The 17186-nt window shown below is 42.9% G+C and overlaps 2 protein-coding genes across 5 annotated transcripts in view; one reads left to right on the top strand and one right to left on the bottom strand.

Moving 5' to 3' along the window:
• ZNF613 (zinc finger protein 613) overlaps positions 1–17186 on the top strand; it is a 77025-nt gene that overhangs the window by 28506 nt on the left and 31333 nt on the right. The gene's annotated exons all lie outside the window — the stretch shown is intronic.
• LOC131499870 (zinc finger protein 84-like) lies at positions 4860–17132 on the bottom strand. 4 transcript variants are annotated; one of them, XM_058708390.1, is made up of 6 exons: positions 16956–17131; positions 16281–16312; positions 15497–15680; positions 10217–10343; positions 9568–9660; positions 4860–7292 (listed from the first exon to the last, which is right to left on the bottom strand). In XM_058708390.1, the coding sequence occupies exons 3-6, from the start codon at positions 15509–15511 to the stop codon at positions 5644–5646; spliced, it is 1884 nt and encodes a 627-aa protein (XP_058564373.1). In that variant the 5' UTR covers positions 15512–15680; positions 16281–16312; positions 16956–17131; the 3' UTR covers positions 4860–5643. The 4 variants fall into 4 exon arrangements, with proteins under 4 accessions (XP_058564373.1, XP_058564371.1, XP_058564372.1 ...); XM_058708388.1 differs by lacking the exon at positions 16281–16312; XM_058708389.1 differs by lacking the exon at positions 16281–16312 and having other exon boundaries at positions 17008–17130.

The raw sequence follows: 17186 nt of genomic DNA, 5'->3' as shown, positions 1-17186 counted from the left end.
TGTGAATTTTAGGACTGGCCTGTTAGGATTATAGAAACCCGATCGGGATGCTTTTTGGTTACACAATAGATAATAATACAAGGTCCTTGCATAGCATGTCAAGGAGATTGGACTTTTTTTTAAGTCCATAGAGAGCTACAAATGAATTTATTTATTTATTTTAATGTTTATTTATTTATTTTGAGAGAGGGAGAGAGAGAATCCCAAGCAGGCTCCACACTGTGCGTGCAGAGCCCGAAGTGGGGCTCAAATTCACGAACCATGAGATCCTGCCGTGAAGTGAAATCAAGAGTCAGACGCTTCACCAATTGAGCCACCCAGGCGCCCCAATGAATTTCTTAATAGGATTTCCAGACTGAGTGAGCGTGTTGCATTATGTTATAATAAAACCAACCCCAAGGGGCGCCTGGGTGGCGCAGTTGGTTAAGCGTCCGACTTCAGCCAGGTCACGATCTCGCGGTCCGTGAGTTCGAGCCCCGCGTCAGGCTCTGGGCTGATGGCTCGGAGCCTGGAGCCTGTTTCCGATTCTGTGTCTCCCTCTCTCTCTGCCCCTCCCCCGTTCATGCTCTGTCTCTCTCTGTCCCAAAAATAAATAAAAAAACGTTGAAAAAAAAAAATTAAAAAAAAAAATAAAATAAAACCAACCCCAAAATATCTGTGGCTTAAAACAACAAAGATCAACTTCTCACTCGTATTCCATGTGCCTGTGGGTCGCCTGGGACTTCTGCTCCACATCATCATTGTCCTCACTCGGGACCCCTGGATAGGACTCCTCCCTGGAATATTACTGGTTCCTAGGAGAGATGGAACCAGAAGATAGAAGAGTACAAACTGGCTAAGGCTTCTGCTGATTCGTCAACCAAGCCTACCTCATGGTGATATGTAACTTCAAATACGCGGAGAAGCACAGTTGTTCTGTGTGTGTCCCAGAGGAGAAAGACTTGTGAACGGCCAGCCCTAATGACTTTCACAGCCCTCTACGGGGACTGAAATAATGGGGGTATGAAAAATGAAAACGACAGAAAGAGTGGAAATGCAATTGTGCATAGGCCTGTAGGCCCTAGAAACTATAGCATTTAAATCAGAGGGTCTGATAGGTGTTGGAAACGTGTACTTAACACTGACAAAACCAGGGACCTCATGGCTAAATTGCTGGATTACAGGACAAGTCAGTGATTTTAAGAGCATTTTGCAACGTCTTCTAAAACCCATGTACACTGGGGGTAGCCTCAGTCACACAGGTGAGCCAACCTGGATATCCAGCTTAAGGAATGTAGGGCTAGTCAGTAATGTCAAGTGTATACCTCTGCCTTCTGCCTTCTGTTTTTTACAGCTTTCTGGGACCATGTGTTCCTTGCTTTTATCTTTCATTAAAAAAAAAAAAAACTTGAGTCACATAAAAAAATTCTTAAAAAAAAATTTTTTTAACATTTATTTATTATTGAGAGACAGAGAGACACAGAGCATGAGCAGGGGAGGGGTAGAGAGAGGAGGAGACACAGAATCTGAAGTAGGCTCTAGGCTCTGAGCCATCAGCACAGAGCCCGATGCAGGGCTCGAACTTTCGATCTGTGAGATCATGACCTGAGCCGAAGTTCATCACCTAACCAACTGAGCCACCCAGGCGCCCCACAAATAAAATTCTTAATTCCCACTATCCAGCATCAATATATGCCTTCCATTCATCAAGATTATTTTTCTGATTGAGGAATTTTGAGATAAACCAGTGATCCTTGGGTTTATATAATCTGATGCTCAGTAGAGGGCAAGTCTTGATGTAAAAATACCAAGAGGACCTGAATCCACGCAGTAACAAGGGTCCGCAAGGAGACCATCGCCAGATAAGTCCTCTACAGATATTTCTTCAACATGCCAGTTCTGAAAAGCCACTGCCAATTTTAGGGCCGTTACCTGTTACGATAGGATGGGGAAGTAAACTCGGAGGGGCCCGTACCATGTCGTGAGAATAAATGCAAAGCTTTATTCTTTTTTAATATGGGCTTGACATGTTTTTGCACGAGCCCCCACAATGCTGACAGTCAGCACAAGGTGAAAAAGATAAAGATTCTGTAGCTCAAAGTAGTCTTCTGTCACTGTTACACTTCCCTTGCACCCCAGGCAAACCATGGCTAGTTGAGAGAGAAGCCATGGGGTCCGCAATTCTATCACTAGCTCCTAGTCTCACGTCATAGTGAAAGAATTGAGTCAAATGACATTGCCAATGGGTTTGTCAAGAAAGAGGTAGTTTATGTAACCTTCAATCTCACAAGATCCTGTAGATGCTGTAAATGTTTTGATGAAAGTCTAGGTTTGGAATTAAAATTTGAGAGAGAAGTGAGAGTAGTCTTTGCTGTACTTTGGTTGGTATCTGATCGCAGTTCCTTCCCTGCAAATACAGTTTGACTGACGAGCGAGCAACGATGAGTGATGAACCACAAATTTTCCACCTTGGTAGTGAATAGATTCTTCCCCTTTTAATATTTTGAACATGGCCAGGCAAAGTTGGGAAGCACTTATCCTGCTGACTTTCCTGTTGGAAAGTGGTTTGGGGTGGGAGCTCTGGAAGGACAAGATGGTGAAGACTCTTGATTCACTGAAATGCTTCTGGGATCACAGGTAAGAATCTTTGTCTTCAAGAGAATAGTGCTCTCCTCAACTTCCCAGGCTTTACACTCAAGACAATGGAGAGCTTCCAGTCATTCCAGAACAAATCCTTTGGGAATGTACACAGTAGAACAGTAGTATTTATTTTGCTAACCATAATGTCACATTGTAGTTGACATGCCATTATGACCCTTCACACCCTCAAGATTTGCAAACTTTCCCCATGTGCAAGACTAGCAGTGCCTGGGTTTGGGATAGAAAGTCTGTCAGCATCCCTGGGATTAACGTGAGCCTTTCTTTTTTTTTTTTTTTTTTTTAATTTTTTTTAATGTTTATTTATTTTGAGAGAGAGAGAGAGAGAGAGAGAGAGCAGGGGAGGGGCAGAGAGAGAGGGAGACACAGAATCCAAAGCAGGCTCCAGGCTCTGAGCTGTCAGCACAGAGCCCGACGCGGGGCTTGAACCTGCAAACCATGAGATCATGACCTGAGCCGAAGTCGGACGCTTAACCGACTGAGCCACCCAGGCGCCCCAAACATGAGCCTTTCTGACTTTTGTCTCATGCTGTACTGTACCGCTCAGGGTGGGCATTACCACCTAGCCTACATCGCTTATTGAAAACAGAGGAAGAGGATCTACCCCCTTTACAAAGGCTGCTTCTGGTTGTGTGACCAGTGAGTATAAAGACCCCTGAGTAAACTTGTGCCTTGATTTCCCGGAAACTGAGACACTTCACATGTATGTTGGTGGCTTATGATTTAGAGACAGTGTGCTGTGACTGAAAAAGGTCCCTGGAATCTGTGCCCGCATGTTGCGGAGCACCTTGAGGTTTACCTGTTTTATTTTTTCTCAGGCTATGTGGTAGCATTTGTCTTTATTGGAGTCTTCTGTAAGTGTAAGTCGTGGAGCTGTGGGAGTCCATTCAGTCACCTCAAACTGGGTACCTGCTGTAGTGGTACTTCCCCCATTCTAATGTAAAACAATGTGCTTGGAAAGGAAACCTACTTTAGTAAAATTAAGCTCATTTTGTCTTAGAGTTTAATTCCCATGAGGGGGTGCCTGGATGGCTCCACTCTGACTCTGGATTTTGGTTCGGGTCATGATCTCATGGTCAATGAAATTGATTGGGCTCCAGGCTCTATGCTGACAGTGTGGAGCCTGCTTGGCTCTCTCCCTCGCTCTCTGCCCCTCCCCTGCTCTCTCTCTTTGAAAATAAACATTTTTTTTTAAAGAAAATAATTTGTGAGACTTTCCAGCTACATTCTATGAAAGGATTAATAACACCTCTAAAGTTTCACTTACGCTCTTTCTAAGGGAAGCATAGCTTGTGTAGTATAGGGAAAATAGAACCCTATTTTATTTATTATGGGAACAAGTTACATTGTCCAATCAAGCAATACCAGGACCAAAGCTAGTATTTATTTCTGCCTTTTAATATCAGGGACTATCTCGCAAACTGTTTAGAATTCACAGGGGTATACAACGTGTGAATAGTTGGCATTTTCCAACCCTAAATATCTGATCAGTTTATAAGATACAAAATTCTTTCTTAAAGATACTTCCACTGTATTGCATCCCATCTAAAATACCTTCGGTTGTGTGATGCACCATTATTTTATGTACTAAGCTCTCTACTTAAATATGTCAAACCATAAGGGCAGATGGGTGGCTTAGTCCGTTAAGCGTCCCACTTGTGCTCAGGTCATGATCTTGCAGTTCATGAGTTCGAGTCCTGCATTGGGCTCTGTGCCGACAGCTCAGAGCCTGGAGCCTCTTTTGATTCTGTGTGTGTGTGTCTCTCTCTCTGCCCCTCCCCCACTCACACTCTGCCTCTCTCTCTCTCTCTCTCAAAAATAAATAAAAACGTTAAAAAATTTTAAATATGTTGGGGCAACTGGGTGGCTCAGTTGGTTACGTGTCCGACTTTGGTTCAGGTCATGATCTCACAGTTCGTGAGGTTGAGCCCTGTGTCAGGCTCTGTGCTGACAACTTGGAACCTGCTTTGAATTCTGTGTCTCTCTCTCTTTCTGCCCCTCCACCACTCATGCTCTGTCTCTCTCTCAAAAATAAATAAACATTAAATTTTTTTTTTTAATTTAAAGATGTCAAACCATCAACTGTATGCTCCATTTTAACTTCATTTTTAATTATGTGGGGGAAAAATTCTATCTTGGAATTGTTGAAAAAATGTTTTACTCAAGAAATGCTACAAATCTTCCAGGCCCATTTACAAATACCAGTAAATAGAGGCGTGGCAGAGGAGGAGATATTCAGTATTTTATTAATTTTTATTCATAAAATAAATTTTATTAATTTTATACTATAAATTTATTTTTATTAATAACTTTTTTATTTATGACTAAAATAATGAACCGTGTAGTTCCATTACAACAGATGTAATGATGTAAAAATGCAATGCAAATATTCTATTGGCAAGTTTTGTGTACATTTAAATATGAGTCCTAGGGAGTCCCAATTGGTATGATAATACAAGCAATTCCCAATTATGAACAATCATTTCAATAGTAAAAATAGATGTAAAACCCATATTCTCACAGTTATATAATTTTTGCTTTATTTTCTGACAGGTATATTTACATACGTAATATTTCCCATAATTGTCTATTGTGTCACAATTACAGAATATGACATCCCTCATAAAACAACACCCATGAAAGATGATTCCTCAGATTCATTATAGATTTTTTTTCCTCAGTGTCAGTTCTCTGATTATCAGTGTAGCAGGATTTCATGCCAACAACATCTTCACAATCTATACACACACACACACACACACACACACACACACACACACACAGATCTTCCCTCCTATTTGTTCCCTCTGGGCTACATTCACCTGAAATGTACTGGGGAAGGGATTTCCTGCTGTCTGGCATTCTACCCAGTACCATCCTCTCATAAGCGATGACGTGCGAGCTTGGGGAAAAAAAAAGTGTGTCCACATCGGTAGCCTTTGTTTTGCTCCTATGTAAGCTCTGGTGTTATGAGCCACTCACTCTCAGAGACAAGTTTCGGATGTTTCATGATTTCTCTCCCCCATGAGTTTTCTGATGTAACATGAGGCTGAATTTGTGGGAGAAAGTTTTCCAACACTCACTGCATCCATAAGGCTTCTCCCCTGTGTGAGTTCTTTGATGGATAATAAGATGTGACTTCTGGGCAAAAGATTTCTGACATTCGCTGCATTCGTGGGGTTTCTCTCCCGTGTGTGTTTTCTGATGCAAAATGAGGCTGAACTTAATAGGAAAAGTTTTCCCACATTCACTGCATCCATAGGGTTTCTCTCCTGTATGGATTCTCTGATGAATAATAAGGCTAAACTGGTGAGAGAAAGTCTTCCCACACTGGATGCAGTCATACGGTTTCTCTCCTGAGTGAATTCTCTGGTGAATGAGGAGATAGGACTTCCGGCTGAAGGCTCTGTGGCATTCGCTACACTCATAAGGTTTCTCTCCGGTGTGAGACCTCTGATGAATAGTGAGGTGTGACTTTTGGGTGAAAGCTTTCTGACACTGACTGCATTCATAAGGTTTCTCACCCGTATGTGTTCTTTGGTGTAGGATGAGACTAAACTTGATGGAGAACGTTTTCCCACATTCATTGCACCCATAGGGTTTCTCTCCCGTATGAGTTCTCCAGTGAGTATTGAGGAGTGACTTTACACTGAAGCCTTTTCCACATTCACTGCAATGGTAAGGTTTCTCTCCTGTGTGAGTTCTCTGATGTCTAATGAGCTCAGATCTCTGGATGAAGGCTTTTCCACAGTCACTGCATCCGTAAGGTTTCTCCCCTGTATGAGTTTTTTGATGTAAAATGAGGCTAAACTTAAGGGGGAAATTTTTCCCACATTTGTCGCAACCGTAAGGTTTCTCTCCCGTGTGAGATCTCTGATGAATAATGAGCTGTGACTTGTTGCTGAAGCTCTTCTCGCACTCACCACACCTGTAGGGCTTCTGTCCTGTATGAGTTCTTTGATGTGAGGTGAGTTGTGACTTACCGCCGAAGCTTTTCTGACATATGCGACACTCAAACCGTTTCTCTCCTGTGTGAGTTCTCTGGTGTTTATTAAGGCATGACTTATCAGTAAAAGCTTTCCCACATTTATTGCATTCATAAGGTTTCTCTCCTGTGTGGGTTCTCTGATGTAAAATGAGATGGGACTTCCGGCTGAAGGCTTTCTCACATCTACTGCAACCATAGGGTTTCTCTCCTGTGTGTGTTCTCTGATGCTTAATGAGGTCTGCCTTCTGGGAAAAGACTCTCCCACAGTCACTGCAGTTAAACTGTTTCTCTCCTGCTCGAGTCTTCCAGTGTTCAATAAGCTGTGACTTATGGCCGAAAGCCTTCAAATGTTCATTAAATTCATTATATTTTTCTCCATTATGAATTTTCCCATGCTTGGTATAAAGAACTACTTTGTTGTACCCATTAAATTCCACTTCGTTTCTTGCATAGCTTTTATTCTGAATAATGTGCTCTACGTTAGGTTTCAAGTGTTTCCCAAGTATGTCAAATGTATGGGATCTTTGTGCTAAAGGGACATCAGAATTTAAGCTTAGAGACAATATTTTTCTAAATGGGTTATTTATGTGGTGACTCTCCATAGTTTCAAGGTTGCCTTGGTTTTCTTGGTGCCAGTCTGTATGACTATCCACTTGCCAGGTGTCATCTAGAAAGGAGACCAAGGAACCACAATGATCATGTAATAGAAGGAGTGGAATTTCATAGCAAAGACCAAGCAGAGAAGAGGAGACGAGACTGGGTATACAGTGAAAGTCTGAGACATTTGTAAGTGGAAGGAAGAAAAAAAAGGGAATAAACTAAAAAATGAGAAGAGGGACAATTTACGAATGCTGAGTATATAAGAAAAGAAAGCTATAACTGTGGGTTAGGGAAACAAAGATGAGGAGAAGGCAGGTAAACTGAGGATGCCAGCCAGAGAGAAAGATTAATTAGGTCAGCAAGTTCCAAGATGCACTAGAGGGGGATCTGATCCAAATACAAAAGAGAAGGAGATGTATTCTTTCATTTTCTTTTATTTTTAATTTTTCTTTTAAAAGTAGGCTCCATGCCCAACACAGGGCTTGAACTCATGACCCTGTGATCAAGAGTCGCACACTCAGGACACACAGGTGGCTCAGTTGGTTAAGCGTTTGACTTCGGCTCAGATCATGATCTCGCGGTTCATGGATTGAGCCCTGTGTCGGGCTCTGTGCTGACAGATCAGAGCCTGAAGCCTGCTTCGGATTCTGTGTCTCCCTTGCTCTCTGCCCCTCCCCCGCTCATGCTCTGTCTCTCTCTGTCTCAAAAATAAAATAAACATTAAAAAAAAAAAAAAAAAGAGTCTCACACTCTACTGAATGAGCCAGCCAGGTGCTCCCGAAAATGTATTCTTTTAAAAACCAAGAAAAAGGGGAGCCTGGGTGGTTCAGTAAGTTAAGCATCCAACTCTTGGTTTTGGCTCAGGTCATGATCTCACGGTTTGTGAGATTGAGCCACATGTCAGGCTCTGCATTCACGGTGTGAAGCCTGCTTGGGATGCTCTCTCTCTCTCCCCCTCTCTCTGTCCCTCCTCTTCTCTATCTCACTGTCTCAAAATAAATAAATAAACATTAAAAAGAAATAAAAACCAAACAAAAGAATCCTAATATGAAGAGATTAAAAAGTGGAATCAAGGGGCGTCTGGGTGGCTTAGTTGGTCAAGTGCCGGACTTCGGCTCAGGTCATGATCTGATGATTCGTGGGTTTGAACCCCACATCAGGCTCTGTGCTGACAGCTCAGAGCCTGGCGCCTGCTTCGGTTTCTGTGTTGCCCTCTCTCTCTCTGCCCCTCCCTTGCTCGCACTCTGTCTCTCTCTCTCTCTCTCTCTCTCTCTCTCTCTCTCTCAAAAATAAACAAACATTAGGGGCACCTGGGTGGTTCAGTTGGTTAAGCATCGGACTTTGACTCAGGTCATGATCTCAGGTTTCATGAGTTCAAGCCCTGTGTCAGGTTCTGTGCTAACAGCTCAGAGCTCAGAGCCTGGAGCCTGCTTCAGATTCTGTGCCTCCCACTCTCTCTACCCCTCCCCCACTCACAGTCTGTCTCTCTCTCAAAAATAAACAAACATTAAAAATAAACAAACATTAAAAAAAAAGTTATAAACGGAGAGGGAAGGAGGCAAGCCATAAGAGACCCTTAAATACAGAGAACAAACTGAGGGCTGACGGCAGGGGTGCAGGGGAAAGGGGAAAATGGGTGATGGGCATTGAGGAGGGCACTTGTTGGGATGTTGGGTGTTGTATGTAAGAAATGAATCACGGGAATCTACCCCCAAAACCAAGAGCACACCGTATACACTGTACGTTAGCCAACTTGACAATAAATTATCTTTAAAAAAATTAAAAATTAAAAAAAAAGAATGAGATAACAAAAAAACACTTTTTGTGGAGTCAATATTAATGTTATGTGGGAGCTTACATCCCCTGTTCTTTTTTTAAAAAATTTTTTTTTTCAACGTTTTTTTTTTAATTTATTTTTGGGACAGAGAGAGACAGAGCATGAACGGGGGAGGGGCAGAGAGAGAGGGAGACACAGAATCAGAAACAGGCTCCAGGCTCAATCAACATTTTTTATTTATTTTTGGGACAGAGAGAGACAGAGCATGAACGGGGGAGGGGCAGAGAGAGAGGGAGACACAGAATCGGAAACAGGCTCCAGGCTCCGAGCCATCAGCCCAGAGCCCGACGCGGGGCTCGAACTCACGGACCGCGAGATGGTGACCTGGCTGAAGTCGGACGCTTAACCGACTGCGCCACCCAGGCGCCCCTTACATCCCCTGTTCTAAGTCATACTCAGAGCTTAAAAACTTCAAGATTTCTCTGAACAACAAGAGGTACCTCCCCGTTTCTGACCAAATAGAAATTTACTTCCATTTATGCCCCGGGGATGGTTTCTCACTCACCTGGATGAATCTGACTCTGGATTTCTTCCTCTGTTATCCATGGTGGTCCTTGTTCCAACTGGTAGAATGCATCTGCTTTGGTAACTTGACACCCTACTCAAGGAAAATTATAGCGGATCCATGGACCCACATACTTGGGCTTACAAGGCCTCTGAAAAACGGGGAAGGTTGTTTTTTGTTTTTTGTTTTTTTTTTTTAATTTTTTTTTTTAATGTTTTTTATTTATTTTTGGGACAGACAGAGACAGAGCATGAACGGGGGAGGGGCAGAGAGAGAGGGAGACACAGAATCGGAAACAGGCTCCAGGCTCCGAGCCATCAGCCCAGAGCCTGATGCGGGGCTCGAACTCACGGACCGCGAGATCGTGACCTGGCTGAAGTCGGACGCTTAACCGACTGCGCCACCCAGGCGCCCCGGGGAAGGTTGTTTTTAAGGGCGCGAACAATTTGCCTCTTAGCCAAGTAAAGGCCTTTTATTTTGGGAGCGAAAGAAAAGCACTCTGTTTGTTAAAGGCCAGAATGTACTAAAATCTATGAGTTATGAAACTCAAGTTGAAAAAAGTAAGGTACTTGTAAGGCTCCACACATTTCATTGCTGAGAAAAGAAAAGCAACTGATTGCCTGCATTACCCTGGGAAGGCTCTGCTTACCCACTGATATCAGGTTGCTATAATTTTCCAACATCACATCTTGATACAGGTGCTTCTGAATGGGGTCCAGTAGCTGCCACTCCTCCCATGTAAAAACCACAGCCACATCCTTGAATGACAGTAAGCCCTGCAATAGAACGTTCCTATTCATTCTAAAGGGATTATCGTTGGTTAATACTACAAAAATAAGTATCATATAATAATTTTTCAGGTGGTAAGTCATTTGCCTTCTACATAACTAGTTTTGCATCATACTTTTTAGGAAAAACTAATTTTTTGTTTAAAATTTCCTATCTTTGGGGCACCTGGGTGGCTCAGTCAGTTAAGCATCTGACTTCGGCTCAGGTCATGATCTCATGGTTTGTAGGTTCGAGCCCCACATTGGGCTCTGTGCTGACAGCTCAGAGCTTGGAGCCTGCTTCGGATTCTGTGTCTCCCTCTCTCTCTGTTCCTCCCCTGCTCACGCTGTGTCTCTCTCTCTCTCAAAAATAAACATTAAAATTTTTTAAATATCCTATCTTGGTGCTTCCAATCATTCACTGATGTACATGTTCATTCTTTCTAAGAGACATAGACTAGAGCATCCTCAAATCCTTTATCTTGGAACCAACTACAACCTATGTGAACGCACCTCTATGTCAGACACTGCATTGGATACTCCGTTGTACGGAAGACTTGCTTCCACCCTGAAGGAGCATACTGGCTTGCAGAAAGAGGAATGGAAGTGCACAAGTCTACAATACATATATAGAAGGCAAGAAAGAAATACATACCATGTGGGCACCAACAGGGAGCAGAAAAATTATAAAGGTTGAACTTCAGAGGGGTAAGGAGAGAGGTGTATGGAATTCAAGAAAGAAGTAACATGAGGGGCACCTGGGTGGCTCAATCGGTTGAGTGTGTGACTTAGGCTCAGGTCATGACCCCATGGTTCAAGGGTTTGAGCCCCATATAGGGCTCTCTGCTGTCACAGTGGAGCCTGCTTTGGATCCTCTGTCCTTCCCCCTCTCTGCCCCTCCCCCACTCATGAGCATGCGTGTGCTCTCTCTCAAAAATAAACATTAAAAAATACAAGAAAGAAGTAACATGAATGACAGCACAATGAAAAACCATGAGCATTTAAAACCCGCAAATACATCCTGAGTTGTGAAACCAAACGACTGAATTTAAAGCAGGTAGAGCACACTGTAAGCACTCAAAAAAAAAAAAATGTTCACTTATTATTTTTTGTTACTGAAATGTTGATAGGGATGAATTTCCAAGGTACTGGCTTAAGTACACTTAATAAGTTACAGAAAAGTACATGAACTATAATCTCAATTATGACAATGGGTTATTAGGGTCTGTGCAGAAAAGGGTTGACTCCGCAGGCCTGGGTTGCCAAAACCCTGCACGCTCCAAAGAAAGGCCTGTCTTCAGGAAGACCAGCCATCGACTTGCTCCTGGGTGATAACCTCTGAACCCCTGGAATATCCAGCCCAATACAGGTGTTTCCACATTCCTGAGGCTTGGGCTACGCTCTATCAGAATTTGGGGGGCCTGGAGACTGAGTAGCTGAGGTCAGTCACATATGTTAAATGCCTATGTTGACTGACATTCAATACAACCCTGGACACCAAGCTGCAGGTGAGCCCCCCTGGATGGCAGCACTCTCCACCTGTTGCTACACATCGTCATGGGGAGAATTAAGTACTATTCGAGCTACTCCACTGGGTTAGGATAGCTGGAGGCTGATGCTGAGTCTTTCCTGGATGCTACTCTGTATCTTTTGCCTTTGCTGATTTTACTTAAAAAAATGTTTTTAAATGGGCTCCACAACCAGAGTGGAGCTCAGTACAGGACTTGAACTCATGACCTTGAGATCAAGACTCAGATGCTTAATTAGAAAAAAAAAAATTAAGAGTCAGATATTTAACCAATTGAGCCAAGCAGGTGCCCCTGCCTTTGCTGATTTTAATCTGTATTTTTTCCACTGTAATAATCCATAACTGTGAGTATAACAGCTTTTTTGAGTCCTTTTGAGTTCTTCTGGAGAATCATCAAGACGGAGGGTGGGCCAAGGACCCCCAACTCAAATATATAAAAATTCATAATTATATATGTAATTGCTGACAGGGAAATTCAAAACAATACATATAACTTTTTAGATTATTTATTTTGAGGGTGGTGAAAAAGGATCAATGAGGGACTTACAAGTTTAGCTCTAGAAACTTCTGTACTATTTGAAAGTTTAGACATTGAGACTATTTTAAGGTTTACTAATATAATTGGAAAAATTTTATAATAGAAGAAATGAGCTATGAACTGACAGTTGACATCTGCATTTTGGGGTGTGAAAAGATTACAAAGGAAATATTCTAAGACTTCACTAATAGGTTGGGGTTTCTCAGCCTCAACCCTACTGACATTTTGGGCTGGATAACTTCTTGTGATAGAGCCCTGTACTGTGTGCTGTAGGATGTTTACCAGCATCCCTGGCCTCTATTTACTAGATCCCATTAACAGTTATGACAATCAAAAATGTCCCAGAGGGGTGCCTGGGTGGCTCAGTTAAGTGTCAGACTCTTGATTTTGGCTCCAGTCATGATCTCACAGTTTGTGGGTTGAAGCCCCACATTGGACTCTGCAGCTGGCAGTACGGAGCCTGCTTGGGATTCTCTCTCTCCCTCTCTGCCCCTCCCCTGCTTGTGATGTCTCCAACTCTCTCAAAGTAAATAAATAAACTTAAAAAAAAAAGTCCCATACATTGTCAAATGTCCCCTGGGGAGACAAAATCATCTCGAATTGAGAATCACTGATTTAAAGAAAAAACTTAATTTTGAGAGCTGTTTGTGGAAGACCAAATGATGGTCTTAGAATCCATCCATTCTTGTTGATAATCTAGGTGTTATCCCTGAATACAGTCAGACCACCAGGAAGCTGTGGACTTGAGCTACACTGTTTTGAACCCCTAAAGCACTCTGATCACTGAGTTTGGCTCTGGTGTAACACCACTGGCTTATCTGTGGATGGCTGAGAAATAATCAAAGGAAACTCACCACTTTTTTAGTCGTTTTCTATATGTAGAAGGCACTGAGCACTAAGCAATCTAACCTAAATACCCACCAAAGAAATGTCTTCTACTTATGTGACAGAAGCTATCTAGTTTTCTAGAGGAGCTTTCTCCTTAAGGTAAGGCAAATCGCCAATGATTGTTTTTTTAAGTTTATTTTGAGAGAGAGTACACAAAGACGAGCAGGGGAGAGGCATAGGGGAAGAGAGAGAGAGAGAGAGAGAGAGAGAGAGAGAGAGAGAGAGAGAATCCCAAGCAGGCTCCTTGCCATCAGCACAGAACCTGACTCAGGTCTTGATCTCATGAACCTAAAGATCATGATATGAGCCAAAATCAAGAGTCGGATGCTTGACTGACTGCCCCACCTGGTTGCCCCTCACCAACAATTTTTTATTGACAGCCATGCAGTAGATTATATTTCCCAAGGATGACTACAATAATATGTCCCATTCCAAAGCCTTCTGCAACATGACCTTGCTACTCCCCTGTCAAGAAGCAGAACCTGTTCCCCTCTCCTGGAATCTAGTTTGTCTTAGGGTGTTGCTTGTAACAGAGAGGATGCAGCTGAAGGGATGATGCAGAAAAGGCCATGTAGTTTCAGTCTGGTTCTGTCATCATCTAGCATCATTCTCTGAGAAGCCCGAGCCACCCTGGGAGGCCGTGCATAAATACTCCAATAGCCCCAGCCCAGCCTAGCTTTTGAGTCATGTCGTCCTGGAAAACAGATACGGGAATGAAGAAGCCTTCAGATGATTCCAGTTCCCAATCTTTGAGTCTTCCCAGCTGAGGTTCCAGAACCATGGTGTGGAGACAAACTGCAATAAAGGAGTAACACAGCAGTCTGGGTGGTCCACACCCTGCACATGCCAAAGAAAGGTTTGGTCCTTACCTGTTCATAGGAAGTAACCTCTGAGGCCTGGAAATATCTTTACCTGAGAACTCTGAGCTACACCAGATGATCTATGCTATCAATGTGATTCATGGTGGGGGGGCTTGGGCCACACCATAGCAGCTGGACTTCTGAAAGGCCTGGAGACTAAAGTCAGCCATTGATGTAGTGAGTGTTGCCTACGTGCCCGAATCAAATAAACACCCTGCAGTGGCGCCTCAGTGTCTCGGTTAGGTGTCTGACTCTTGATTTAGGCTCAGGTCATGATCTCAGGGTCGTGAGATCAAGCCCCATGTCCATGTTGAGATTCTCTCTCCCTCTCCCTTGACCCCTCCCCCCCTGCTCTTGCACCACACACACTCTCTCTCTCTTTAAAAACTCCAAACCCTGGAAACTAAGATGTGAGTGAGCTTCCCTGATTAGCAATACTCAATATGTGTGTTACAAATCACTGCCGGGAAAATTCAACACTGTCCACGTGACTCCACGGAGAGAACTTTTTGCCTGGTGTCTCCTGGATGTGACCTTACAGACTTTCTTTGTGGCTGATTTTAATCTGTATCCTTTTGCTGTAATAAGCTATAATCGTGAATATAACAATGTTTCTGAGCACTCTGAATTCTAACAAATCACTGATTCTGAGGGTGGTCTTGGGAACTCATGAACAGGTAGGGCACCACCAAGGGGCCCTGTCTGACCCACTGAATTCCTGACCCACTGACTCCATGAGGATGATAAAATTAAATGCATATCACCAGGTTTCAGGGTGGCTTGTTATGCAGCAATAAATAACTGGAACAGGAAATACTAAAGACAAGTTTGTAGCTCAATTTTATGATTTCGAACTTTGTGGACTATAATCTATATTCTAACTTTAAAACAATGTGTATAACATATGATTTACATATTCTCATTGCTGCCTGGCTGTGAGGTTGATTCTTTGTCTATTTTTCCCCAGATTCTGACATTTATCTCTTCATGCCTTATCTGGTATAGAGTAGTCAGCATAAATACTGAATAAACATATTCTTTTTTTTTTTTTTTAACGTTTTTTATTTATTTTTGGGACAGACAGAGACAGAGCACGAACGGGGGAGGGGCAGAGAGAGAGGGAGACACAGAATCGGAAACAGGCTCCAGGCTCCGAGCCATCAGCCCAGAGCCTGACGCGGGGCTCGAACTCACGGACCGCGAGATCGTGACCTGGCTGAAGTCGGACGCTTAACCGACTGCGCCACCCAGGCGCCCCAAACATATTCTGTTAATAGGTGTATTATTAAATCTCCCCAAACCCACTGCAAAGACTAATGGAAAAAATATATATAAATATACAACTCACTGGGGACTTGGACATTTTCTGGGGCCCTTAGACACCGTCAGAAAGTCTAATATCTGCTCTGTTGTTGATTCTGGGCTGTTTTCTGAAGCTCTAGTTCAAGGTCTCTGGTCAAGGATGCAGCATTGATCTTTGTATCTTCACTTCCTTCTTTCATAAGAACTATTTTATCCCAGGAAGCCAGGACCTGGGAATTATAGAAATTGTAACTGTGAGTATAACAGATTTTTCTGAGTTGTTTGAGTCCTCATTTGTATGTGATTTGTATGTGTATATGTATTTTAGATATACACAAATACAGGTATATCAAAAAATTGTTTTCTTTAGGTAAATATAATCATCTAAAGAAAACAAGTAATATGTATTACCTGATGGCTCAATAATTATTATATAATAAACACTAACAATAAAGTGTCACCATTAAATTATGTAATTTTACCGAAACTGTACTCAAAACTAAATCTACACTTAGAGAAAGACCATTGCAAAGAAGTAGGGGAGAAAAATGTCCAATGAGAAAATTTTAAAAGCCTAAAAAATCCAGAGAAACGGGTATAAATACTGGAATACTGCTTGCTGACCTGTCTTGGGTATCCACTGTGTGATCCTTAACTGTATGAGTAGTTAGTACTGTTGTGTTTTTTTGCTTTTTTTAACAAATGAGAAAAGAATCTCAGAGAGGTTGAGAAACTTGCTCAAGTTTACATAGTAAAGTGACAGAATATGGATAAAAACCTAGGTCTGCCCAAATCCAAAGTCCATATTCTTTTCTCTGAATTAAACTTACCTGCAGGTACTCTGACTGCTTACCTGGAAAACCTACAAGAATCAATTAGTAGTTACATTAGTGAGAAGAGTTCAGTAAAGAAAGAAAAGAGAAAAACATTTTTTTAAAATAGCTGCTTTTATATCTGCCAGAAAATAAAAAATAAAGTAACCACTGGAAACGCTCAAAGACAACAAAGCTGGCCAAGCACTGACCACAAGCCACTCCATTCATTGACCATCTCCAAAGGCACTCCCATTCCTGACTTCTTTCATGAACACCCCAAACACTGACCTACCCAACATTTGCCTCTGATCAGTGGCTTAACCTGAAAGACACCACAAACATTAACCCTAAGCGCATTCCAAACACTGACCCAACGTCTAGGAAACGCCAGTCACTGATTTACCTCCAAGACCGCAGCCCAAGTCACTGACCTACCCCACAAAAGCAATACCCCAAGTCCTAACACCTTTCTCCAGGCCACTCCAATCCCTCACCAGCCCAGACCTGCACCATTTCCGACAATCCCGCTTCCTCAATCATGGAATGCATCCACCGCCCACAACGGCTTGCTTCCCTCACGGGCAACCCAAAACCTCCCTACCCTAAACCCCAAATCTCCACAAGCCAAGCTCAATCTGATTCCGCTCCCAGGACGCGAAACTGAGACCCCTTAATAGAGCCTTCGCGCACCAGTTGGGTTGGTAGAAAGGGCCACGGTCCATCACTTCGGCTTTAGACTCACAAGCGCTACTATTGCACCTCCCAGGTCAAGTTTAACGTCTTTGGTATCCGAGTCTGCGGGTTGCCAACCACCACACCGGGGGCGTCCTTCCACCGATGAAGACTCCGTTCAGCTTTCGGTCTTTTAGACAAAGACACTACGAGATAGTATGGCGGCGCCCTGTAGGCCGATTTATGCGG

This window comes from Neofelis nebulosa, chromosome 17 (genome assembly GCF_028018385.1).
Source record: "Neofelis nebulosa isolate mNeoNeb1 chromosome 17, mNeoNeb1.pri, whole genome shotgun sequence".
Lineage (NCBI taxonomy): Eukaryota > Metazoa > Chordata > Mammalia > Carnivora > Felidae > Neofelis > Neofelis nebulosa.
The sequence above is the reverse complement of the archived record's forward strand: the minus strand, read 5'-3'. Positions and strand labels throughout refer to the sequence as shown.